The 22,388-nt window shown below is 38.2% G+C and overlaps 1 protein-coding gene across 1 annotated transcript; it reads right to left on the bottom strand.

Annotated features, from left to right (window-relative positions):
- Nucleotides 1-21,083: 21,083 nt before the first annotated feature.
- On the bottom strand, nucleotides 21,084-21,934 carry LOC126666740 (uncharacterized). Its single transcript, XM_056104636.1, has 3 exons — nucleotides 21,687-21,934; nucleotides 21,489-21,608; nucleotides 21,084-21,363 (listed from the first exon to the last, which is right to left on the bottom strand). The coding sequence occupies exons 1-3, from the start codon at nucleotides 21,932-21,934 to the stop codon at nucleotides 21,084-21,086; spliced, it is 648 nt and encodes a 215-aa protein (XP_055960611.1).
- Nucleotides 21,935-22,388: the final 454 nt, after the last annotated feature.

The raw sequence follows: 22,388 nt of genomic DNA, 5'->3' as shown, positions 1-22,388 counted from the left end.
ATCTGAAAATCAAACGATTTGGTACCTCAGTTTTAATTTTACAAAACTTACAACCTTCTGTTAAATATGGGTACCAAATGGTTAACGGAATGAAATGTGGGGTACCAAATCGTTTTAAAATAAGATGCCAAATAATTAACATAATTGAAAGTGAGGTACTGAATCGTTTGAAAGTGAATATTAAATTATTAACGGAAGTAACAAAAGCCCCTAATTGTTGACGGAATCAAAAATAGCGTACCAAATCATTTGACTTTCAAATAAGAGATATCAAATTATGAATTACGACAAACGTGAGGGGCTTTATTGTAATTTTCTCTTAAAAGAATAAGAAGTATTTCAAATAAAAGAACAATGTAATCAAGTCACAATCACTTGTTCTACAATTTTGTTCAGATTTGATTTTTTATGCAAATTTTTAATTCGGCAAAAAATATTTCAACTTAGTTGAATGATATTAATTAACAATGAAAATTAAAAAAAAAATTAACCCAAAAAATAGTCATCATTTGTAGTATCAGCATTTATAATTTTAAATAGTTTCTTAAGAAATTATAAATCCCAATAGTTTATATTAAATTTTGGAATTTTCTATTTTTATAACTCGATATTAACTATTGAAATATTTAATTCTATTCTGGTTGAATAATAAACTAGGCACATTTGAATATTCTTAAGCAAGTTGCATTGAACAATATTTGTGACAGATAAAATATGAACAAAGGGTCAACACGCCCGCTAAACTTGTGATACGGGATCATCTAACCCAATTTATACTTGTTTGAGCAACTAACCCGAAAACTCTTCATTTTTTGTTTAAATGACCCATAATTATATTTTTAAAAATGCGTAAAATACAAATCGGAGGTAAGGGATGCAAAAATATAATTAGATACTTACCTAATTGTTGTGATATAATTATTCTAAATTTATTTTTTGAAATAAAAATATAAATTATCGGGTTATTTGACCCAAAAATGAAGAGTTTCGGGGTTAGTTGCTCAAACAAGTATAAATTGGGTTAGATTACCCCGTATCTCAAGTTCAGGGGGCGCGTTGACCCTTTGTTCGATAAAATATAGTTAATAGTTCATACATGTTTTGGTCTCAATTCACTTTAAGCCTATTTATTTAGATAGGCATCGACTTGCATATTTTCAATTTGAGATAATAGCATTTTTACAGTTTTACTTTACAATAAAGGTTCGCCCCAACTTCTTGAATTTAAAGATTGGACCTCCTCTACGTGGTAGGAGATTCCTCCAATTTTTAAATAAATGGTGAAATTTCATTTTGATTCTCTACTTTCATTTTCTAATCCAGTAAATACATTTTTTTCATGCAATTTGAGAATGCGTCCAGATTTTTTAAGATGTACATTTTCCAGTACATTAGACATGGACTGTGTTTTGATTCCATTAGTCATTTTTTTGAGAGATTTGACCTTCACTTAATTTTCATATAACTAACTGACTTATAGTATTTTATAATTTTATAAACCTTAAATTAAGAATCATTCAACCGCGTTTCTTGTATAAATTTTTAATCAAAAGCCTTAAATATTTCTAGGGGATTTTAGCTCTATGAGATATTTAACCCGAAACTACTCATTCCAGATTACCACCTTTTCAAATTTTACTTTCATCTTAATGATGGTCTACGTAAATTTGCTTCATTTTCCTCTTTTTTTCTATCATTTGTAGCGTCGGAAATTGATTTTCTTGAATACCTTGTAGCCTTTGACGGTTTTTCTTTCGGTATTTTAAATTTGTTATTGTCAAATCCACCATATTTTCCAGATTGACAAACCAACTTGCATTGTTTCTCGCAAACTACATGGTTGTTAAATCTGGTGCGACTCATACACTGTGCATTACAATCTTTATAACAAGTATTATCAATATTAATACGACTGGATTTCCATTGCCATTCCCAAGACTCTCCAACTTCTATACATACAAACACCATAAATAGGGTGATTACAATTTTTCTTGCGATTGTTGCTTCCATTTACTATCAATGTACGTGTCGAGAGCTATATATGTTATATATTGGGTGTTTTCCTTTTTATGTTTTGTATTTGAATAGAATGAGAAAATGTTTAATAATATTTTGACTTAAGTAGTCGTGCATGTTTCGTTTTTAAATAGCTTTGAAAAATATCAAACTATTTGTTATGGTGAATGTCGGCTATTAGCTATATCTAAGGCATGGAGTCAAGTTAGGATTAACAAATTGATATATATTAGTTAATAACTGATCTAAACCATTTTGTATTAGATAAAGGAAAATGCTATTTAACCCACCACTTTGTACCACCTTCATTTTCCCTTCTTACGTGTCAGCATTTAATTCGTCAAATCCATCTCCAAAAATGTATATCTTAAATTTCAACTTTTAATTCATCCACTCTTTTAATGCCACATAAGATGGGTTAAATAAGGTGGGTTAAAAAGGAGGGTTATATAGCATTACTCTTAGATAAATTCAGTTTGTTGTCAAATTTTAAACTAAAGAGCAAATCCAAGATCATAAACAATATTGACTATTCATTAGCTAAGTTGTTATTGTTGTTTACTTATAACAGAATAATTTTCTAAGCAATTATTTCCAAAAATAAAAATATTAAGTCAACTTAGTTTGTTTATTATCAATAAATAGTTAATATTTTTAATTTAAAAAACCTTTTTGTTTTTTCATATTTTATCTTTGTTTACCATATTTAGATACATATATATAAAATATAAAACAAATTATAAATAAATTGTTATATAAATTAACGTTACCTAACAGTCAAATAAATAGCTAATGTAGTTTTATCATTTATAATTTATAAAATAAACAAAAACAAAAACGATTATGTCACAAGAAGTGGTATAATTAGATTGTGATAAAAATAAAAAAAAAATACAGTTAAAAGAATTATAAGTATTTCTGATAACAACACAGATGAATAATCTCAAAAATAGAACACCAACCGAATAAGACACACCACAGACCGAGTAAGACATATCATATATCTCGTTAGCCGAATAAGGCACACTGCAAAGCCCTCCCAGCACAAACCGAACAAGACACACCACAGACCGAGTAAGACATATCATATATCTCGTTAGCCGAATAAGGCACACTGTAAAGCCTTCTCGGCTCAAATCGAACAAGACATACCACATCATCATCTCAGGACAGCCGAGTAAAACACACGGCACCTCGGTTTCGTCCGAGTTCGCCTCTCACTGATTACAACGATAAATCTGTCAGAAAGTACCCTGACATTCCAGACAATATTTGCACGGACAAAGAGAATGAAATCAGGATTGTCGGCCCAGACAAAGAGAAACATAGACACAATATAAAAGGCTAAGAAAAAATAGGTAAAAAGGTTAATTCTCTTTTTCTCTCAACTCTTAACTGACTTTCACTTCTTTTTCTTTTTCTCACTAAACATGTACTGACTAGACCGTCGGAGTGGTTTGCCGGAATCCCCATCCGGCATCCTTCTTACGGTTGTGTTGTGCCTTTCAGGTACAGTCTTGAAGTTTCCGCCGGATCAGAGTGTCACCGTCGTTCCACAAGTTATCATTTGGCGCCGTCTGTGGAAAAGAAAGTAAGAAAGTTTCCTCTTTTCTATTCTACCGGAGGGCGATAGGATGAGCAGAGTAGAGGGAGACGATCGCGCCATCGGAGATAATGATACATAACACAATTGAACAGGAGAGGGTCTCAACGCGCCGCCACGAAGAGCCACGGGTGAAAGCTCGCTCTGCCCGGCCACAACATCAGGAGGAGGCATTCACCCAGGCACTACATCGGGGGTCACCACTCATTATCCATGGGGAATGCCACTATCGGAAAATATTCTCCCAGCATCATACTTCACTCCTATGCAGCAAACCACTCAAAAAATTTCAATAAGACCAGGCGTAACCCCCATCAATCTCACATTCACTCCGAGCGCCACCCCCACTCCCAGGCCGACCACCACCACAGAAATTCAAAATCCAACACCAGCACAAATTCAAGAATACATCGAGTTTCATGTTCGGCAACTGGCTTTCCTTCAACAGGTACAACAAGCCCATGCTCGGCCAACGACCGCAACCACATCTCAGGGCAATATTACCACCCCACCATACATACCGACCGCACTACCTCATCCCTAGGAATTCTACCAAGGCCAAACAACACCCGAGGAAGTAAACCATGAGAAAAATCCGCGCGAACAAAACCCAAAGGAAGGGCAAGGAATACTAGCCGGACACAAAACTCCAGAGGGACAGAAAAAGACACCAAAACGGGTTGAAATCGAAGAAAGCGTGCACAGCTCGGGTGCCGATTCACCAAAGAAAAAGAATCTGGAGCAAGAAATTACCGGAAGGGTCAGAACCGAAATGGAAAAATTCAGGAGGAAAGAGCCGAGAAACACAAGCTTCTTAAACATTGGAAACCCACTATCAGTCGAGATACGGGATGAAGCCTTCCCTTTAAACTACAAAACACTGCAGTTGGACGACTACAATGGAACAGGGGATCCGATCACACACTTGAGCTGTTTCCAAGTGGTTATGATGGTACAAAGCTTATCCGAAGCCGCCGTCTGCAAACTCTTTCCAACAACCCTGAAAGGACCGGCTGCCATCTGGTATCAAAGCCTGAAAGAAGGCTCTATTCGAAGCTTTGATGAGCTAGAAAAAGCTTTCCGAACTCATTTCGCACCAAGCATACAGCGGAAGAAAAAGTCCAGTGACCTAAAACTTTGCTACCAGAAACCAGGAGAAAGTTTGCAAAGCTATATCGGCAGATTCAATGCCGAAGCTGTCGAAGTAGGAAACTTGAATGATGATACCGTGATAGACGCAATGAAGGACAACACAACAGTGATGGCATTTAGAGATAACCTGATAACGAATTCGGTGCAAACTTACTCCCAGCTCATGGACCGAGCCTGGAATTATATAAATTTGGATGAAGAGCAACGACGAAAGGCCACACAAACGACAACACAGTTCCAAGCACCAAGGCCTACTTTCAGTCAGATGGCTAGGCCAGACAGGTTCAGGCCAAGAAACCAACAACAATCTGTTCCACCACGAACAGAACCACACCGACCTGTGAAAGTAGAAGATCAAGCCTTCATTCCACTCAACTCACCGAGATCGCACATCCTAATGTGGATACAGAACAATAATGAGCCAGTAAGATACCCACCAAAGCTTCAGTACGAGGGAGATAGAAAAAAATACTGTCAATTCCATGATGGCCACGGCCATGTCACCGATGAATGTGGAAGTCTGAAGAAGGAAATTGACCGATTGGTGCAAGTCGGTCTCTTAAAAGACTTTGTCGCACAAAGCAAAAATTATAACTCGGGAGGAAATTACCGAGGAGAGCATAGTGGGAAAAGAGAAGAGGCACCACCACCGAAAAGACAAATGTATCGGGGGTAATTAACACCATATCAGGCGGAATGGCCGACCCAGAATACAAACGAGGAAGGCGCAAAAGGCAAAAAGTGGTGATGAATATATCGGTAGCTAAACCTCTACCCGAGGCCAGTTTCGGCTTAGCCGATGGCGAAGGAATAGATTTTCCACACCAAGACCCCTTGGTAATCTCGGGATTAATAGAAATTTTTTGGGTGATGAGGCAGTTGGTAGATGAAGGAAGCTCAGTTAACCTCATCACAAAGCAGGCATACCTCGGTATAGGGTGCTCATTTCTAAATCTCAAACCAATCAAAACTCCTCTAGTCGGTCTGGGGGGAACACCGGTACAAGCAGAAGGAGTTGCGAAACTAACGGTGGAATTAGGAAAAGAAAATGGCTCACCAAAAGGAGGCCTGATCGGCATCACAAAGAAATTCAAAACACTATTTATGGTTGTCGACATGCCACTTGCTTACAACGTCATACTCGGCAGACCAATGTTATACAACACCGGGGCTGTTACATCCATCAAATACTTATGTATGAAAATACCAACCAAAGAAGGAGTGGTGACAGTCAAAGGAAGGCAAGACATAGCCAAACAATGCTACTTGGTATCAATGAGAGGAGTATCAGAAACCCTGGCTATTGAAACAATGGAGATACCAGACTCGGATGAAGGCAAGCTCGAACCACATGGAAAGTTAGAAAGGGTTAATCTGACAGGAATAACACCAAGATCGGTCCAAATAGGCGCAGCACTGCCCAAACCAATAAAACAGGAGATCACTGACATGCTAATCAGGAACGAGGTCGAATTTGTCAACACCCCGGGCGAGATAGAAGGGGTTGACCCGGCAATAATATCACATAAACTAAATGTTGATCCAAGGCATAAACCAATCAAACAAAAGAAAAGAGCCTTCGCAGTAGACAGATAAATCGCCATCAGAGCCGAAGTAGACAAATTATTAGCAGCAGGTTTCATCAGAAGAGTGTATTACCTGGAGTGGCTATCAAACGTCGTGCTCATAAAAAAGCCAAATGGAAAATGGAGATAGTGCATAGACTTCACATACCTACCGAGCATGCCCCAAGGACAGCTACCCTTTGCCAAACATTGACCAACTGGTCGACTCAACCAGCGGCTACGAAGTCTACTCGTTCATAGATACGGTCCAAGGATATCACCAGATCCCAATGCACAAAGAAGATGAAGCAAAAACAAGTTTTGTAACTGACAGCGGCACATACTGCTACAAACAAATGCCCTTCGGATTAAAAAACGCATGGGCAACTTATCAGTGGCTATTGAATTTCGTGTTCAAAGACCAGATCGGTCGTAACATGGAAGTTTATGTTGACGACATCATCGTTAAGTCCAAAAAAGTAGAAGATCATGCGAAAGACCTGGAAGAAGTCTTCACCAAGCTAAAAAAATACAAACTCAAGCTAAACCCGGACAATTGCGCATTCAGAGTCCCAGCAGGGAAATTCCTCGGTTACCTCATCTCTCAAAAAGGCATTGAAGTAAACCCGGAGAAAACGAAAGCAATTTTAGACATGAAGGCGCCAAAATCAGCTAAAGAGGTTCAGAAGCTCAATGGTGAATCACGGCCCTCGGTCGATTCGTGTCTAACTCGGCTAAAAGATGTCTCCCATTCTTCAAAACATTAAGAAATGTGAAAAAGTTTGAGTGGACCAAAGAATGTCAACAGACTTTTGAAGAGCTCAAGGAATTCCTGAGTTCACCACCACTACTCGGAAGACCCAAAACCGGAGAAGTGCTATACCTATACCTAAGTGTCACTAATGAAACAGTCGCATTTGTACTGGTAAAGGAAGAAGCATCCGAGCAAAAGCCATTATACTACACGAGCAAGGTGTTGAAAGGGCCCGAGCTCAGATATAGCAAAATTGAAAAATTCGCATTAGCATTGGTCTTAACAGTGGAAAACCTAAAAAGGTATTTTCAAGCTCACACAGTAATAGTCCGAACAAACCAACCTCTGAGAAAAGCGCTCGCAAGACCAGAAACATCAGGACGACTAATCAACTGGTCGGTCATGATAGGGTCATACGACATCAAATACGAACCAAGAACAGCAATGAAAGCTCAAATCTTAGCCGACTTTGTAGCAGAAACAACAACACACGATCAACCTACCGAGGTAGACAAGGGCCTAGTCAGCTGGACGCTACAAGTAGACGGGGCATCAAACATGACCGGCGCAGGAGCAGGCATGATATTAAGAGGACCACATAAGATAAAAATGCAAAACTTGATCCACCTAAATTTTCCGACAACCAACAATGCAGCAGAGTACGAAGCCTTGATAGGTGGGTTAAGGATGGCAACGGTAGTCAAGACCGAGTACATCAAAATTCAGAGTAACTCTCAACTGGTGGTTAACCAGGTACTTGGTTTATACGAGGTGAAAAATCCAGAGATGAAAAAGTACGTAGACCGAGTTAAAGAGCTGCTCGCAAAAATTACCAAAGAAGGCGGAAAATGGGAGTTAGAGCAAATACCCAGAGAAGAAAACACAGAAGCAGATACATTGGCAAAGGTCGGCGCAGCCAAAGAAACAATACCGGGCATACTGTGCTCAATTCAAAGCTTCAGTATCATCCAAAATCCCGAGGCAACGTTCCTTATCAACCCGTTGGATCAATGGATGTAACACATCATATCATACATAGAGAATGGAAGCCTGCCCGAAGATAACAAGGAAGCAAAGAAAGTAAAACGCCGAGCACCACACTTCTCACACCGAGACGGCCCACTATACAGAAAATCATTCTCACACCCCTGGTCCAGATGCCTCACGGTGGAGGAGGGGAAATACGTCTTAGCCGAGATACACAAAGGCATATGTTGAAGTCACATCTCACATCTGGCACTCTGTCGTAAAGCCATATTACAAGGTTATTACTGGCCGACACTAGCACAAGACGCAGTAAACCTGGTACAAAAATGCGAGAAATGCCAGTATCACCAAAACGTACACCATCAACCAACAGCTGAGAAAAATCCAATAGTAAGTCCTTGGCCATTCAGCATGTGGGGAATAGACATTGTTGGCCCTTTCCCAACAGCAAGTGGCCAGAGAAAATTCCTGATAGTAACAGTTGACCACTTCTCAAAATGGGTAGAAGCCGAAGCTATCTCCACCATAACAGAAGCCCGAGTGCGAAGCTTTGTCCGAAGAGAAATCATCTGTCATTTCGGAATCCCAAAATCATCATAACCGACAACGGGAAGCAATTCGACAACAAAAACTTCAGAGAATTCTGTAATGAAAATGGAATTGACCTAAGGTTCACCTCGGTCACCCGTCCCCAGACCAACGGAATGACCGAAGTAACCAACCGAACCATTGTCAATGGTCTAAAGAAGCACCTGGATGAAGCAAAAGGTCGATGGGCCGACGAGTTACATAATGTGCTATGGTCATACAGAACCACGCCAAAAGCTGGCACAGGAAGAACACCATACAGCCTGACCTATGGGTGCGAGGCAATGGTACTAGTCGAAATCGGCATGCCTACCATCAGAGTACAATACTTTGATGAACAACAAAATGAAGAAAGCACCAGAGTATGCCTCGATTTACTAGAAGAGATAAGAGAACAAGCATTGATGCATATTGAAGCATACAAACAAAGGATGACGACATATCATAATAAACGGGTCAAACCTCTAACGTTTGAAGTAGGCAACCTAGTACTACGACGAGCCGATATAGCAAGAGGCAAGGCAGGAGTATCTAAGCTCGGAGCTAACTGGGAAGGACCCTACCAAGTAAAGAAAATAGGAAAAGGAGGAGCCTATTACTTAACCTACATGTCACGACGAGACCTACCAAGAACCTGGAATGCCAGAGTTCTCAAACGATTTCATCAGTAGACAACATTCAGGTTATCGAGTCTGTCAGGGGTTTTTTCACTTGCATTTGGGTCAAAGTCGGTTGTAGGCAAAAATGCAAATTTTTTCCCTATCAATAAAAGAAAAAAACAAGAAAAACAAAGCGTGCCAAAAACAATACAAAATTCAAAGCAATCGCTTTAACCGAATTAAGCAATAGCTCAAAAAACAATTCAAAGCAATCGCTTTAACCGAATTAAGCAATAGCTTAAAAAACAATTCAAAGCAATCGCTTTACCGAATTAAGCTATAGCTTAAAAAACAATTCAAAGCAATCGCTTTACCGAATCAAGCAATAGCTTAAAAAACAATTCAAAGCAATCGCTTTACCGAATCAAGCCATTGCTTAAAAAAAAATTAAAGCAATTGCTTTAACTGAATCAAGCCATCGCTTAAAAACAATTTAAAGCAATTGCTTTAACCGAATCAAGCAATCGCTTAAAAACAATTTAAAGCAATTGCTTTAACCGAATCAAGCCATTGCTTAAAAACAAATCAAAGCAATCGCTTCGACCGAATTAAGCAATACCTTAAAAAGCAATTCAAAGAAATTCCTCTGACCGAATTAAAATATTGCTTAAAAAACAACTTAAAGCAATTGCTATACCAAAGGTATGACAAACTATATCCGAAGCTACATTCACAAAATACCGAAGACAAAGTTAAACATATAAAAATAAAGATAAGTACTAAACAGGGAAAACAGAACATAAAAAAAAACCGATATATATATCACCAGATAAAAATCCACAAATAAAGTTGCAAAAAAAAGAGAGAGGGGCAAGACAAAGAAATAAAATACAGTTCCTAATCTATTACAGCCCGGGAAACATCATCGGGCAAATTCATACCATTTCCCGACATAGAACCGCCACCCTCGCTCAATCCAGCTTCCTCGTAATGACTCACGTCAAGCTGACCAGACACCGGAGAAGCAACAGGAAGATCGGTCCTTTGATCACTAACAACTTGGGCATTTTCCTGATCCATCCGATCAAACTCCTTGCTTAAAGCGGCTACCATTTCAGTGGCAGCATCAGACACCTCGGCCTTCTTTTGCATCAGCACCTCATACATAGCGACCACGTTCAGATAGACACACTCCGGATCAGCATCGGGCAACAACAAAGGACCCACACTCTCTCTCTTAGGTCGTCTTCTAGAAGATCAGTCAATTGACCGAATTCAGCAGTAACTTCGGTTCGAACGACCTTGACAGCATTCTCAAGCTCCTCCGAAGCCAATCTCTTCTGCTCAGCTAGAAGCGCATCATGATGCTCCCTCTGCTTAATAAGATCCAGCTCGTGCTTCTGTTTAAGTTCAACCCGGGTCTCGGTCAAGGTAGCAACTTCCTTTTTCAGCTCGGAAATTTTGGCATTATATTCTTTGATATGATTATCAAGCACCGACTGAACATTCGCTCGAGCAAGCTGCTCCGATTCCAAAGAAGCAGCAGCATTTTTGGCTTTCTCCCGATCAGCAGACGCCTGATTCACCAAATCATCCTGGACCGAGCGAGCCCCGAGCAGATGGTTGATCAACTAGCAAAAATAACCCGAGGTAAGGCTCATATAAAAAAAATATAAAAATAATAATATACACACATACACATAACAATAAATACCTGGAAAGCCAAAGAACAACCCCCATCAATAAAATCCCGAGGGTGAGTAACCTTCAAACTATCCACATCCTTGGGTAAGGAGCAGAGTCGGGCTAAGAAGAGCGCGGTCGGATAATTTTTCACAGAATCATCCGAAGTCTTCCTCTTCAAAAACTGAGCCATGGTTGAAGGAGTCAAAGAGAGCTCGGCACCAACATCAACGGGAATGTCGGAGGAATCCCCAACCTTATTCTTTCCCTTCCGAGCCCGAGATGCGTCGTCAACCTCAACAGGAACAGACCCTACCCCAGTATCAGTACCAACAACCCCAAAAATAGCATTCAAGGCCAATACCACAGGCTCAGGTCGGTTTTCCTCACCCGACGGATCATCAAAAGCATCAATCTCGACAGACAACTGATCATCACAGGGTCCTGAGGGTTTCTTGCCCGTAGTCTTCCCTCTCTTTCTCTTCTTCTCAGCTGGAAGAGGCACATTATCTGAACCAGCATTTTTATTCGGCACATGGCTAGGAACTTTTAGGACATCAGGCATCTTCGGTTGAGACGCATCAACGGTTTGGGACGTTTATCCCTTATTAGGCCTAGCCCGTCTCCCAGCAGCAAAGGCAGCCTTATCCATCGCTGCATACAAAATTAAAAACCGATCAACAAACAAAGGACAAACACAAAAAAAAGAAAGGAGGGTAATAACCGACAAAAGCAGAAACAAAGGCAAACAGAAAAAAAAAAACCGAAAAAAACCTTGGCGATTGGGGTTAAACTTTACAATCCTCAATCGGGGAAGGACTTCCTCGGTATTTACAGGACCAGTTTGTTCCAACAAAGCCTGAAGTCGGGTATGTGCCTCTTCTCGGACTTTGTCCCTCCTAATATAGGTGTGCTCCGGAGAAACACACGACCAGCCAAGAGGCAACTCGGAAAATGCAGAAGGATGCCTAATTCGGAACCAATCTACCCTAAAACGCTTTAAAGACGTAGTCACGTGATCGACAACTCGCCTAGGCTCCGACTTCAGAATCTTAAAATAGGCAAAGTCGTACTCGCTATTGAAAACTAAGTCATACATACTAGCAAAAAGTTTAACAGAAAAAGGGATTTTATTTTTTAAACAAAAGGCCCGAACAGTGAAAAAATGCCTAATACCATTAGGATGAAACTGACTTAGAGGCATATTATACCACCGAAGAAGAGAAAGAAGGTTGTTTTGAAAAGGGATCCTAACCCCAGAATGGAGGTGTTCCACACACACAACCACATACCCCGGATCAACAGGAGCATTTATAGTTATGCCCGGAGGAGATAACTCTAGGGTATAACCAGTAGGAACCTTAAGTTTCGAACCTAAATAGTCCAAATAATTTTGGGTGAGCTCGGTAAACATCGTTTCCATCATCACCCTCCTAGCTGCAGCAGTCTTAGATTTCCTAGGTCTAATTCGCCGAGGTCGAGCATAGGAAGTAGCCTCAGAACATCCCAGACCATCTAACCTATTCTCACCAACAACCCCATCCTCGGTATCCTCATGATGGTCACTATCAGTACTACTAACAGTCTCGTTGACATCAATACCTAGGTCTTGCTCAGACAAATTCTGAGAGTCTTCGTCGTTCGACATTTATTCAAGCAAAAACAAAAACAGAAAATCAAAAGAAACAAACCCTAAATATATGATCCTAATAGACAAACAAGAAAAAGAAACACGGCAACAAAATAAAAAGATCAAAATAGAGAAAAGCTTATGAACATACGAATGATCTTGAGGAAAAACTCGAAGAAATTTGAAAAAAGAAGGAAAGAAAAGCAAGAACAGCAAGAACAGCAAATATAGAGAGAGAAAGACGGAAAAGAAGTAAACGAAAAATGAACAAAACAAAGGTTTATATAGAAACCGAACAGGTCCAACTGAAGAGTCACCTCAATTAAAGAGCCATAACTCAACAGTCATCTCAATAAATGCGCAAGTGGAAGACAGCGTCAATTACACAGCAGCAAAAAGATGACACGTGTAACAAAAACGCAGGCAATAATTACGAAAAAAAAACACGCATGCAAACCCAATAGAGCCAGAAGACAAACTCGGACATAAATATCCGGCATACCAGGGGGGGACTTGTGATAACAACACAGATGAATAATCTCAAAAATAGAACACCAACCGAACAAGACACACCACAGACCGAGTAAGACATATCATAAATCTCGTTAGCCGAATAAGGCACGCTGCAAAGCCCTCACAGCACAAACCGAACAAGACACACCACAGACCGAGTAAGACATATTATATATCTCGTTAGCCGAATAAGGCACACTGCAAAGCCTTCTCGGCTCAAACCGAACAAGACATACCACATCATCATCTCAGGACAGCCGAGTAAAACACTCGGAACCTCGGTTTCGTCTGAGTTCGCCTCTCACTGATTACAACGACAAATCTGTTAGAAAGTACCCTGACATTCCAGACAATATCTGCACGGACAAAGAGAATGAAATCAGGATTGTCGGCCCAGACAAAGAGAAACATAGACACAATATAAAAGGCTAAGAAACAATAGGTAAAAAGGTTAATTCTCTTTTTCTCTCAACTCTAAACTCACTTTCACTTCTTATTCTTTCTCTCACTAAACATGTACTGACTACACCGTCGGAGTGGTTTGCCGGAATCCCCATCCGGCATCCTTCTTACGGTTGTGTTGTGCCTTTCAGGTACAGTATTAAAGTTTCCGCCGGATCAGAGTGTCGCCGCCGTTCCACAAGTTATCAATTTCTAATAAAAGAATTAAGTTACAATCACTTGTTCTATAATTTCGTTCAGATTTGATTTTTTTCATAAATTTTTTAATTCGGCAACAAATATTTCAAATTAATAAAACTAATAATTCTAGTTATATTAGAATATTTAAGACCAAATTTAGCATTTTTAATTATAAATTATCCTTGAATAATGAGTCAACTAATATAAATAATATGAAAAGTAATTATCTAACTTACAGATAATTTTGTCAATTTCATATTTAATTTTATTATTCCACAATACTATTAGTTTGATTTATAATTTTGATTTCATATTTTTTAATTATTTTTACATTTGCCTTTATATTTTTTCCAATGCTTTTTATCAATATCTCTGTTTCAGCAGTTGTAACATCTTGTAATTTTTAATTGGCCACGTGTCAAGATTTTGATAGCCGGGAATACGTAAATTAAATTTTAAAATACGTCGTAATTATAAAATTTTAAGAATTTAAATTTATGAATTATAAAATAAGAGAAAATAAAAGAAAGCATTATTTGATGTTATATAAGAAAATATATTGATAATTAATATATCAATATACATCTCTAATTAAATAGTTAAAAGTTCAAATAAAAACTTGAAATTAGAATGTCGAAATTCGAAAATTTCAACGTTAAATTAGGAATATAAGTTAATATATATATATATATATATATATATATATATATATATATAGAGAGAGAGAGAGAGAGAGATGGAAATTATCAAAAAGAAAAAAGAAATATGGAGAGGCGGTGGAGTGGAGGCAAAGTAAAGAAAAATGGCGGTTTTAATCCCTGAATTTTTATTTACATTAGTTTTCAGTTATAATGCCTGAACAAAACATTTTGACGTCAATATTTGTAAAAACAATTGACGAAGCTATCGTCAAATTTTTATGGATTTTTGACATAGTAATTTTAGTGAAACGAGACTGATTTGGACTTAATAAATTTTTCGGGGTTTATTCAAAAATAAAATATATATCGGATGCGAATAAAAACTATATTTTTATTCGTTTATAATTTATTGGATTTTTAGATAAAGTTTTATGAAATTTAAAATTAGTCTTCGTTTAAGTTAAGGACGACTAATCAAGAAGTTGGATTAAAATGCTTGATTGTGTTTAGTACGAAAGTGTAAGTTGACCAAATATAGAAATATGACATGAGAAGTGGAAAATAAATACCATCGCCTCATTTACTTAAATCAGATTGATTTGAGCTGCCTGCTTAGGCAACAGAGGGCGCACACGAGAGAGAAAAGTTAGATTTCGCAATTTCACGTCCGATTTCTCGATTCCGACTCCGATTCCTTCGATAATCCGCACGTATAGGAGGTAATAATCATTAATTTGAATTCAATTATTATTAATTTGGATTATTATTAAGTTTATAATTTTGACCATGTCAAATTTGTATTGGTTTAACGTTTTAATTGCAAAATCGAATTGGATTAGATGTTATTGTGTGTTCATAGTGTTTTCGCGTGTGCAAAATAGGTCGGAAATCCCCGGGGATAATCCCTGTGGCTGTACGAACGCACACCCTAGGAAGGATGTGCGAGCGCACAGTGGCGAACATATAGTCCCAACTGTGCAGACGCGCAGCGATGCCGATTTGTCGGCAGTTGGACCTTTTTGATTCTTTTTGAGTCGTACACTCGAATTTGATTAAGGAGACTTCGAAAAGTGAAGTAGGAGTGTAATACCCCGTAAACTGTTAAGATAGTTTTCAGATACTAGGACGTGCCACTTGTCTGAAATTAAGAAAGTTAGGATATGAAGGTCGGGAATGATAATCAAAATGACAAGTATTGTCGGAATAAGTATATTAATTGGATCGTGGAGTAATAATTTTTAAGCGAAAATTTATTATTCGGAGTGATTATTAGCGGGACTAAAGGGAAGCCGGAGTAATTAAAATAAAATAAAGTATAAGTCCCGAGCTAATGACTTTCACGTCAAGGTCCGTGAAATATTTTTAAGAAATTATAGAAAAAGTTTCATAATTTTTGGACATTGTTTAGTTAAGCACGTCGATTAATTGAGAAGTTGAGTTAAATGGTAAATTAGCCACTTTAAGGACTAAAGTGGAATTTTAACCACAAACCTCCGAAGGGAGTTGTGTCTTACTCTATTTTATTAAGGTAAGAAAATAATATCGATAAAATGGTTATCGATAATCATTAAAATGAAATATTGGACGAAAAACTGCAAGTTAGCTCAAAATGGAATTTTGAGCGTTTTTTGCCAAAATAAAATTATTAGAAAATGAAGTTATATGATATGGGACTTTAATAAATAATATAGAATTAAACGGACCTAAAAGATTTAGCGTTTGACGGACTAAATTGGACGAAAGAAAAGTTATGGATTAAAGAATGAGGAGGCGGCAATTTTAAGTACTAAAGGTGATATTAGCCAATTACTTCCTAAGGAAGATGTTGAATTCCTACACTTATTGATTTCTCTAGCATATCCATTATTCATTCAAAGAAAAAGAAAAAAAAAAGATGGATAAAAGAGGAAGAGATGGGGTTTGGAGCGGTTTTGCTAAAATCGAGCTATGGAGCTCGTTTCTCGACCAAATTGGACGACTAATGCATATCAGCCTTTTTGCGACGGAAAATTCCGTCGCAATTCAATCATATTCCGTCGCAAATACACGGTTGCGACGAACTTGCGACGGAATTTGTCCGTCGCAAAATGTCTGGTCGCTAAAATATTAGCGACCAGGGTGTCGCAAATATGGCGACGGACAGTCCGTCGCCATATCCAAACACACCGTCGCCAATGTCGTCTCCCAAAAAATGAAAAGGGAGACATATTGGCGACGAATTTAAATATTTTGCGACGGATGTTATCCGTCCCAAAATATATATGTTTTGCGACGGAAGCATTTCCGTCGCAAAATGATGCAAGTTGGCGACGGATATGTGTCCGTCGCAAACTTGCATCATTTCGCGACGGAAATGCTTCCGTCGCGAAATGGAAATATTTGCGACGGAAAATCTTCCGTCGCAAAACACGTCGCAATTTGGACAGAAATTTTCTATTTTTCGTCCGTTTCCCCATTCAATTCACGACGATTATAATCCGTAAAATCTATTATTTGCAACTCTCAGTAAAACTCAATTTCCAAAAACGAACGATTTCATATAAAAACATGTTATATTTTACATATCGTAAGAAAATGTATAAAACAAGAAAACACAAAATGTATAAAGTGACAAAATACAAAATGTCAGAAATACAAACATGACACTACAAAGTCGGAGTGTCGTCATCGTCTGAAGGACCTGGGGGTGGGCGATAATGCGGAGGAAGAGTCTGCGTCATCTTCGCCATCTCGGCCTGAATAATCTCGGCCATCCTCTCATTGGTTCTCGCCTGCGGGGCACGGAGATCCTCCACCTCAGTGGTAATCTGGCGCAGTCCATCCTGGATCCCTGCCTGCACACGCCGCTCGATCTCCTCCTGTAATATCCCGTAAAATTTTGAAGTTTAAGTTACGAGTTCCGGTAATATTTTAATTGTCGACGTAATTAAATTTGTTATATGAGTTGATTCGGAAATGGTTTAATTTAGGTCCGGGTTTCGAAAGGGGTTAATTGAAGTGCGGGTTTCGTTAATAATTTTGAATCAATTACGTATTTGAAATTTGTATTGGGGTATAGTTCGTGGTTCGGTTCGATTATTGGTTCGATTAAAAAATTTAAAAAAGAAAAAGAAAAAGTTGAAGGTCTCGTTCGAAATCATGATTCTCGAACGAGACCTTCATGAATTTTTGAAGGTTCTCGTTCGAGAACCAAGGTCTCGAACGAGACCTTACTTATTTAAGCTGGTCTCAATCCTCCCTCAACCTCACGTAATTTGCGTCCAACTTCTCACGATTTTTACTCCGGATTTTCAGCTAAAGCTTCTCCCATTTCAAACGTTTCTGAACCCTAATACTATCCTCTATATATTCATCAATCTCCAGCCGCCATTCTGACTCCAAATTGCTGTGAAACTCGTATGCTATCCATCACGTTTCTGAACCATAACTCTGTTCTTCAAACTGAAAACGGCACCTCCGTTTGTAATCGATATCTCATCCGTTTCTGAGCCAAATTACGTTCCGTTCGATTCCAGAAATTATAGACTCAGTCCTCTATAAGTCCGAGCTTAGTTTTCACACAACGGTACGTTATCTTTCACGTAATTGCTGTAACCGTTGCCGCGTTTACATAAATTCTGTTTTTGAATTTTAAATCGACCTCTTGGGATTTTAATTTGTTTGACAGCCGTTTGGAGGTCGAAATCAATTTCGTTTGTTTCCCGTGAAAGTAGACTCACGCATCTACGTTTCTACACTTTTCGTTCGTCAAACGGTACGTAAACGAACTCGTACTAATCGCCGCCGTCTCACCGTTTTTCATTGTATTAAACTGTTCTTGAGATTAAGTTACTGCCGAATTCTTTATCTCAACTTGGCTAAGATTTTGTGAGTTTAAGGATTATAATCTTATTGAATAGTAGTCATTAATGGTTCAAACTCTCGTTTTGAGATTTGTCTCGTCGTTTCTGATTCTTGTTCGTTGTTCTTGGATTTGCAGTAATTTGATTTGAATTGTTCTTGATGTCTTAAAATCTTTTGAGTTGTTATGAGAATGATCGTTCGTTTAGTTTGTTTACATAAATTTTCATGCTATCCTAATTGTTATGTTTCACATAAGTATTAGATTTGATAATTTAGAAATTGTCAAGATTGGTGAAGGAAGCTTAGGTTCGTTTGTTTCTGCAAGTTATGGTTGTTGGGATTGTTTTGATTACAAATTGGAGAAGATAAGAACTTGGCATGGTCTGATTGGTTAATATGAAATTGTTTTGGCTAAATGGTGGCTTTGGTCACTAAGTTTTTGTATCTTAAATATAATGATTCCTAAGCTTGTGTTAGTAACTATTTGATATTGATTTTTGATTTTAATTTACGAAATTGGTTTCGACTTATTAATAAGCAATTTAAATAATATTATTATTTATAGTTTGGAATTATTTTGAGATTTAATATTTTTAAATTTAAATTAGTATTAAATTTATTATGGATTATATATGATTTTATAATTGACTACATTAAGTGAGAATTTGGAGATTTCATTTAATTTTAAAGTTTGTCAAAATTATTAATATTATTTTAAGACCTAAAAAAATAATATTCGTGTTATTTAAAAACTAAATTTATAATTTATTATTTAATTGTTAAATTGATAATTTTGGCTTAGAATGCCTTTGGAATTAAATTTATATTTTTGTTTTATGTTGCTATTTAATTATTTGATATATTTTCCGGTAATATTTTATTACTTGGTTTCAAGCTATTGAGTTCTATTTTGATATTAATTAATATTTTATTTAATATTAATTATAAACCGTGGTTTATAACTCTGGTTTTATGGTTGGGTCGGTTTGGACTTGGGTCACCGACATGTGGGTTTAGCTTGGTAGTTTTAAAAAACTCGGCTAACTCACTATTTGAGGAATTGATTTTATTTATCAATTAAATATTATTTTAATAATATTTTCGGATTGGATTTAAGTACGAACTCAATAGTCTTGAATTAATTACGGCATTCAATTTATTTGAGAATTGTGTTTCTCTGTGATTTATCTGGTTATTTAATTGTGCTAGTCCTACGTGGTGTCTAGTGATCTTAGAGTTAGGGGTCGTACGGATATAAACCTATTTATTATTTTAGACCCGTCGACTGCTCGTGCTTCGGAGTCTACGCAGGGTTAGCTGTTTGCCAAGATCACGTGGATAAGAAAGCAGTGAGTTTGTAGTGCTATTTACCGCTTTATTAAGTACCGCATCATATTTTAATATTATAAATGTTTGTGAACTGTTTTTACGGATTATGGATCTGGATTGGAACGAGCTACTCGATAGGCTTGTATCGAGACTGTGTGCACCGGTAAGTACTCTGGGAAACGGCAGACTAAAGTCTTGCTTACGCTGGTATATTTATATGACGAGGATTTGTTCCCGTCCACTCTGGGTTTATCGGTATGCTATGTCATACTTACGCTGGGATCATTTCAATACTGTTTTCCATAATCATATTATATTAGTATAAAAATGTTTTGATTTAAGGGTTTTAAACTTAATAAATATAAATAGTATTGCGAACTCATCTCAGTATATCTGACCCCGTTGTTTTCCCAAATTTTCCAGGTTTATGATTTGAAAGCTGGTCCACTCCGATTCTTTTAATTCCTCGGAGGATTTTATGTTATTTAAACTAGTTACTGTTTTCGAACTCTTAGACCGCAGTAGAACTAGTTTATATATTACATTCAATATTACACTTTGGGATAGTCGAATTTGATCGACTATTTATTATTGGCATGCTTACTCTGGAATACTTTATTATTATATTTAAAGCATGCTGTGGAATATTTCAGATATTTAAGTTATTTACATTAGAACTGTATTATAAATTGCTAGACTTAGGTTGGAGTCTCGGTTGCCCCCGAGCAGTTTTCTGCAGGTTTAAATGTGTATTTGATTTCCGCGAGGCTTGCTACGGGTTTTGGTACAACCATACCCATACCCTAGCGCCGGTCACGATTCTTAAAATTAGGTCGTGACACCTCCTCAGTTCGCTGTGACTGTGTGGACTTGGTCCTCGCCCTACTAGACGTCGTCGTATCCACGTACGCACTAGTCGCTGAACCCAACCCGTAGACACGCCGCTTCTTGTTGACGCCCTAGATATCCAGAAATAGCTGGGTCTCGTCGACTTCCGCTGTGCTAGAAGAACCACCATCTCCGGTCGGCGGCTGTGATGCAGCAGCAAGTCTCTGAGCAATTGCATCCTACAAAAAGATTGAAAAACATATCACATATCGGCTAAAAACGTATAACATATGAAATGTAAGTATAAACCCTAACGAAAATTCGGCAGCATTTCCTCTATAATTTGATCAACACCCATTTTTCAGGGACATCCTGCAAACATATAGATTTCATATACAACCCACCGGCTGTTAACACACCTAATCTAACATTTACAATTTAAATTAAAACACATTTTACACTAATTTAATCTAACACTTGAGTAAAGTAAAACAACTACTAAAATTATATAGGTTTATGACTTACACTCATGTCTTGAGCCCTCTTGTCTACCATGACACCCTTATCAGATTTCGTGGAGTGCATCCGAGTATACAGCTCTGTTGCGGTAGGCTTGCGGCCGAGCTCTTCAGCCTAAAAGAAAAATATTATAGCTTCTTAGTTCATCAGAAAATCAGAAAATAAAAGATAGTTGTAAATAAAAAAGAATTCTAGAAACAAACCAACACATCCATATGTCGGATGGCGGAACGGGATCCTCCTGTATGGCGTACTGGTCCGGAACCGGCTCCAGCAGGCTCGCTCATCCGATTAGCGCGAGCTACATCGGACTTCTTCTTCTCGTCCTCTGACGCCCAGACGGCCTGCCAGGAATCCCAAATAATTTGGCTGATCGAGGTATGTTTTTCGTCCTTCTCTCTCATCCTGTGAATAACGTCCTTGTATCGGTTGGCAGCATGCGTCATGAATACACTTTTGATGACATCGTCGCTGAAATCCGCAGTATCCTACCAGTATTCCTTCTGCAAAACATAAACACCAAGTTTCAGTTAGTAATTTTGCGTTAGTCTAAATACGAACTTTAAAATGAACAATTTATTACCTTAAATTCCTACCAATAGAAATCTCTCTGCTCTGGAGTCAGAAACCGCCAGGCTCGCCCATTCTCGAACCAACACTTTCTAAAGATATCCCGCATAGACCGGGAGATTGGTCCAGAGTTCAACAGCCTCTCCCTGCGAGGTTACAGCAAACTTTTACTTTTCTATAGTAAAACGATAAAAAAAAATTAAACTAAAAATTTACATTCTTACCTGCTGGCGTCTGGGAAACACAGTGCCCTCCCCTGAGCATCCAGCTCTGCAGGGGGCTCTCCTGGCTGTCGAGGCTGAACAGGGGGTGCCGCCTCCACCTCCTGCTGTTGATCCTGAACAGGGATATCCTCAACAGGGGCACGCACAGCTGGATTACCCCGACCACTACCTCTAGCTGGGTTACCCCGACGTCCCCGACCTCTAGTCGGATCACCTGAACCACCCTGCCCTCTCATACCTGCAGACATTAAAATATGTTTCGTTCCACATATAACAATTTAACAATTATAACAAAACATTACAGAAAAATACATTATAAAAAAATACATTGTTAATTGTTAACAATTTAATATGCCTAGCAACGGAGAAAAATATTCGGCAGCCTTCCGGCGTCGTTCTCCTTTAGTGCGCTATTTAGTATATGTGTTGTAACGCTAATTATATATTCCACGAGGAATAAGCGTTACAAAACATATACTATACATCCACCCGGAGAACAAACACTGGAAAACAACCGAATATTTTTCTACCGCTACTAGACATATATGGTTTTTCGTGATCGAGTTACGGAAGCACCAGTTTTGCGAACTGTACAAACTGTATAATCCCGTGTTGTTCAATCTCTTGAACTCACGGGACGGGAACTCTATGGCTAGGTTTACGATTTTATTCGGTGGGAATAAAATCGAGGTTTATTTAGGT

This window comes from Mercurialis annua, linkage group LG2 (assembly GCF_937616625.2).
Source record: "Mercurialis annua linkage group LG2, ddMerAnnu1.2, whole genome shotgun sequence".
Classification (NCBI taxonomy): Eukaryota; Viridiplantae; Streptophyta; class Magnoliopsida; order Malpighiales; family Euphorbiaceae; genus Mercurialis; species Mercurialis annua.
This window is presented reverse-complemented; position numbering and strand designations above follow the sequence as displayed.

Excerpts from the sequence above, each read along its gene's own strand:
- LOC126666740 (XM_056104636.1), bottom strand. The coding sequence starts at position 21,934 with ATGTCTGCAGGTATGAGAGGGCAGGGTGGTTCAGGTGATCCGACTAGA. Across the intron at positions 21,609-21,686 it reads TGTTTCCCAGACGCCAGCAG|GGAGAGGCTGTTGAACTCTG; the intron begins GTAAGAATGTAA and ends GTAACCTCGCAG. Across the intron at positions 21,364-21,488 it reads GAGCAGAGAGATTTCTATTG|CGACGATGTCATCAAAAGTG; the intron begins GTAGGAATTTAA and ends TGCGGATTTCAG.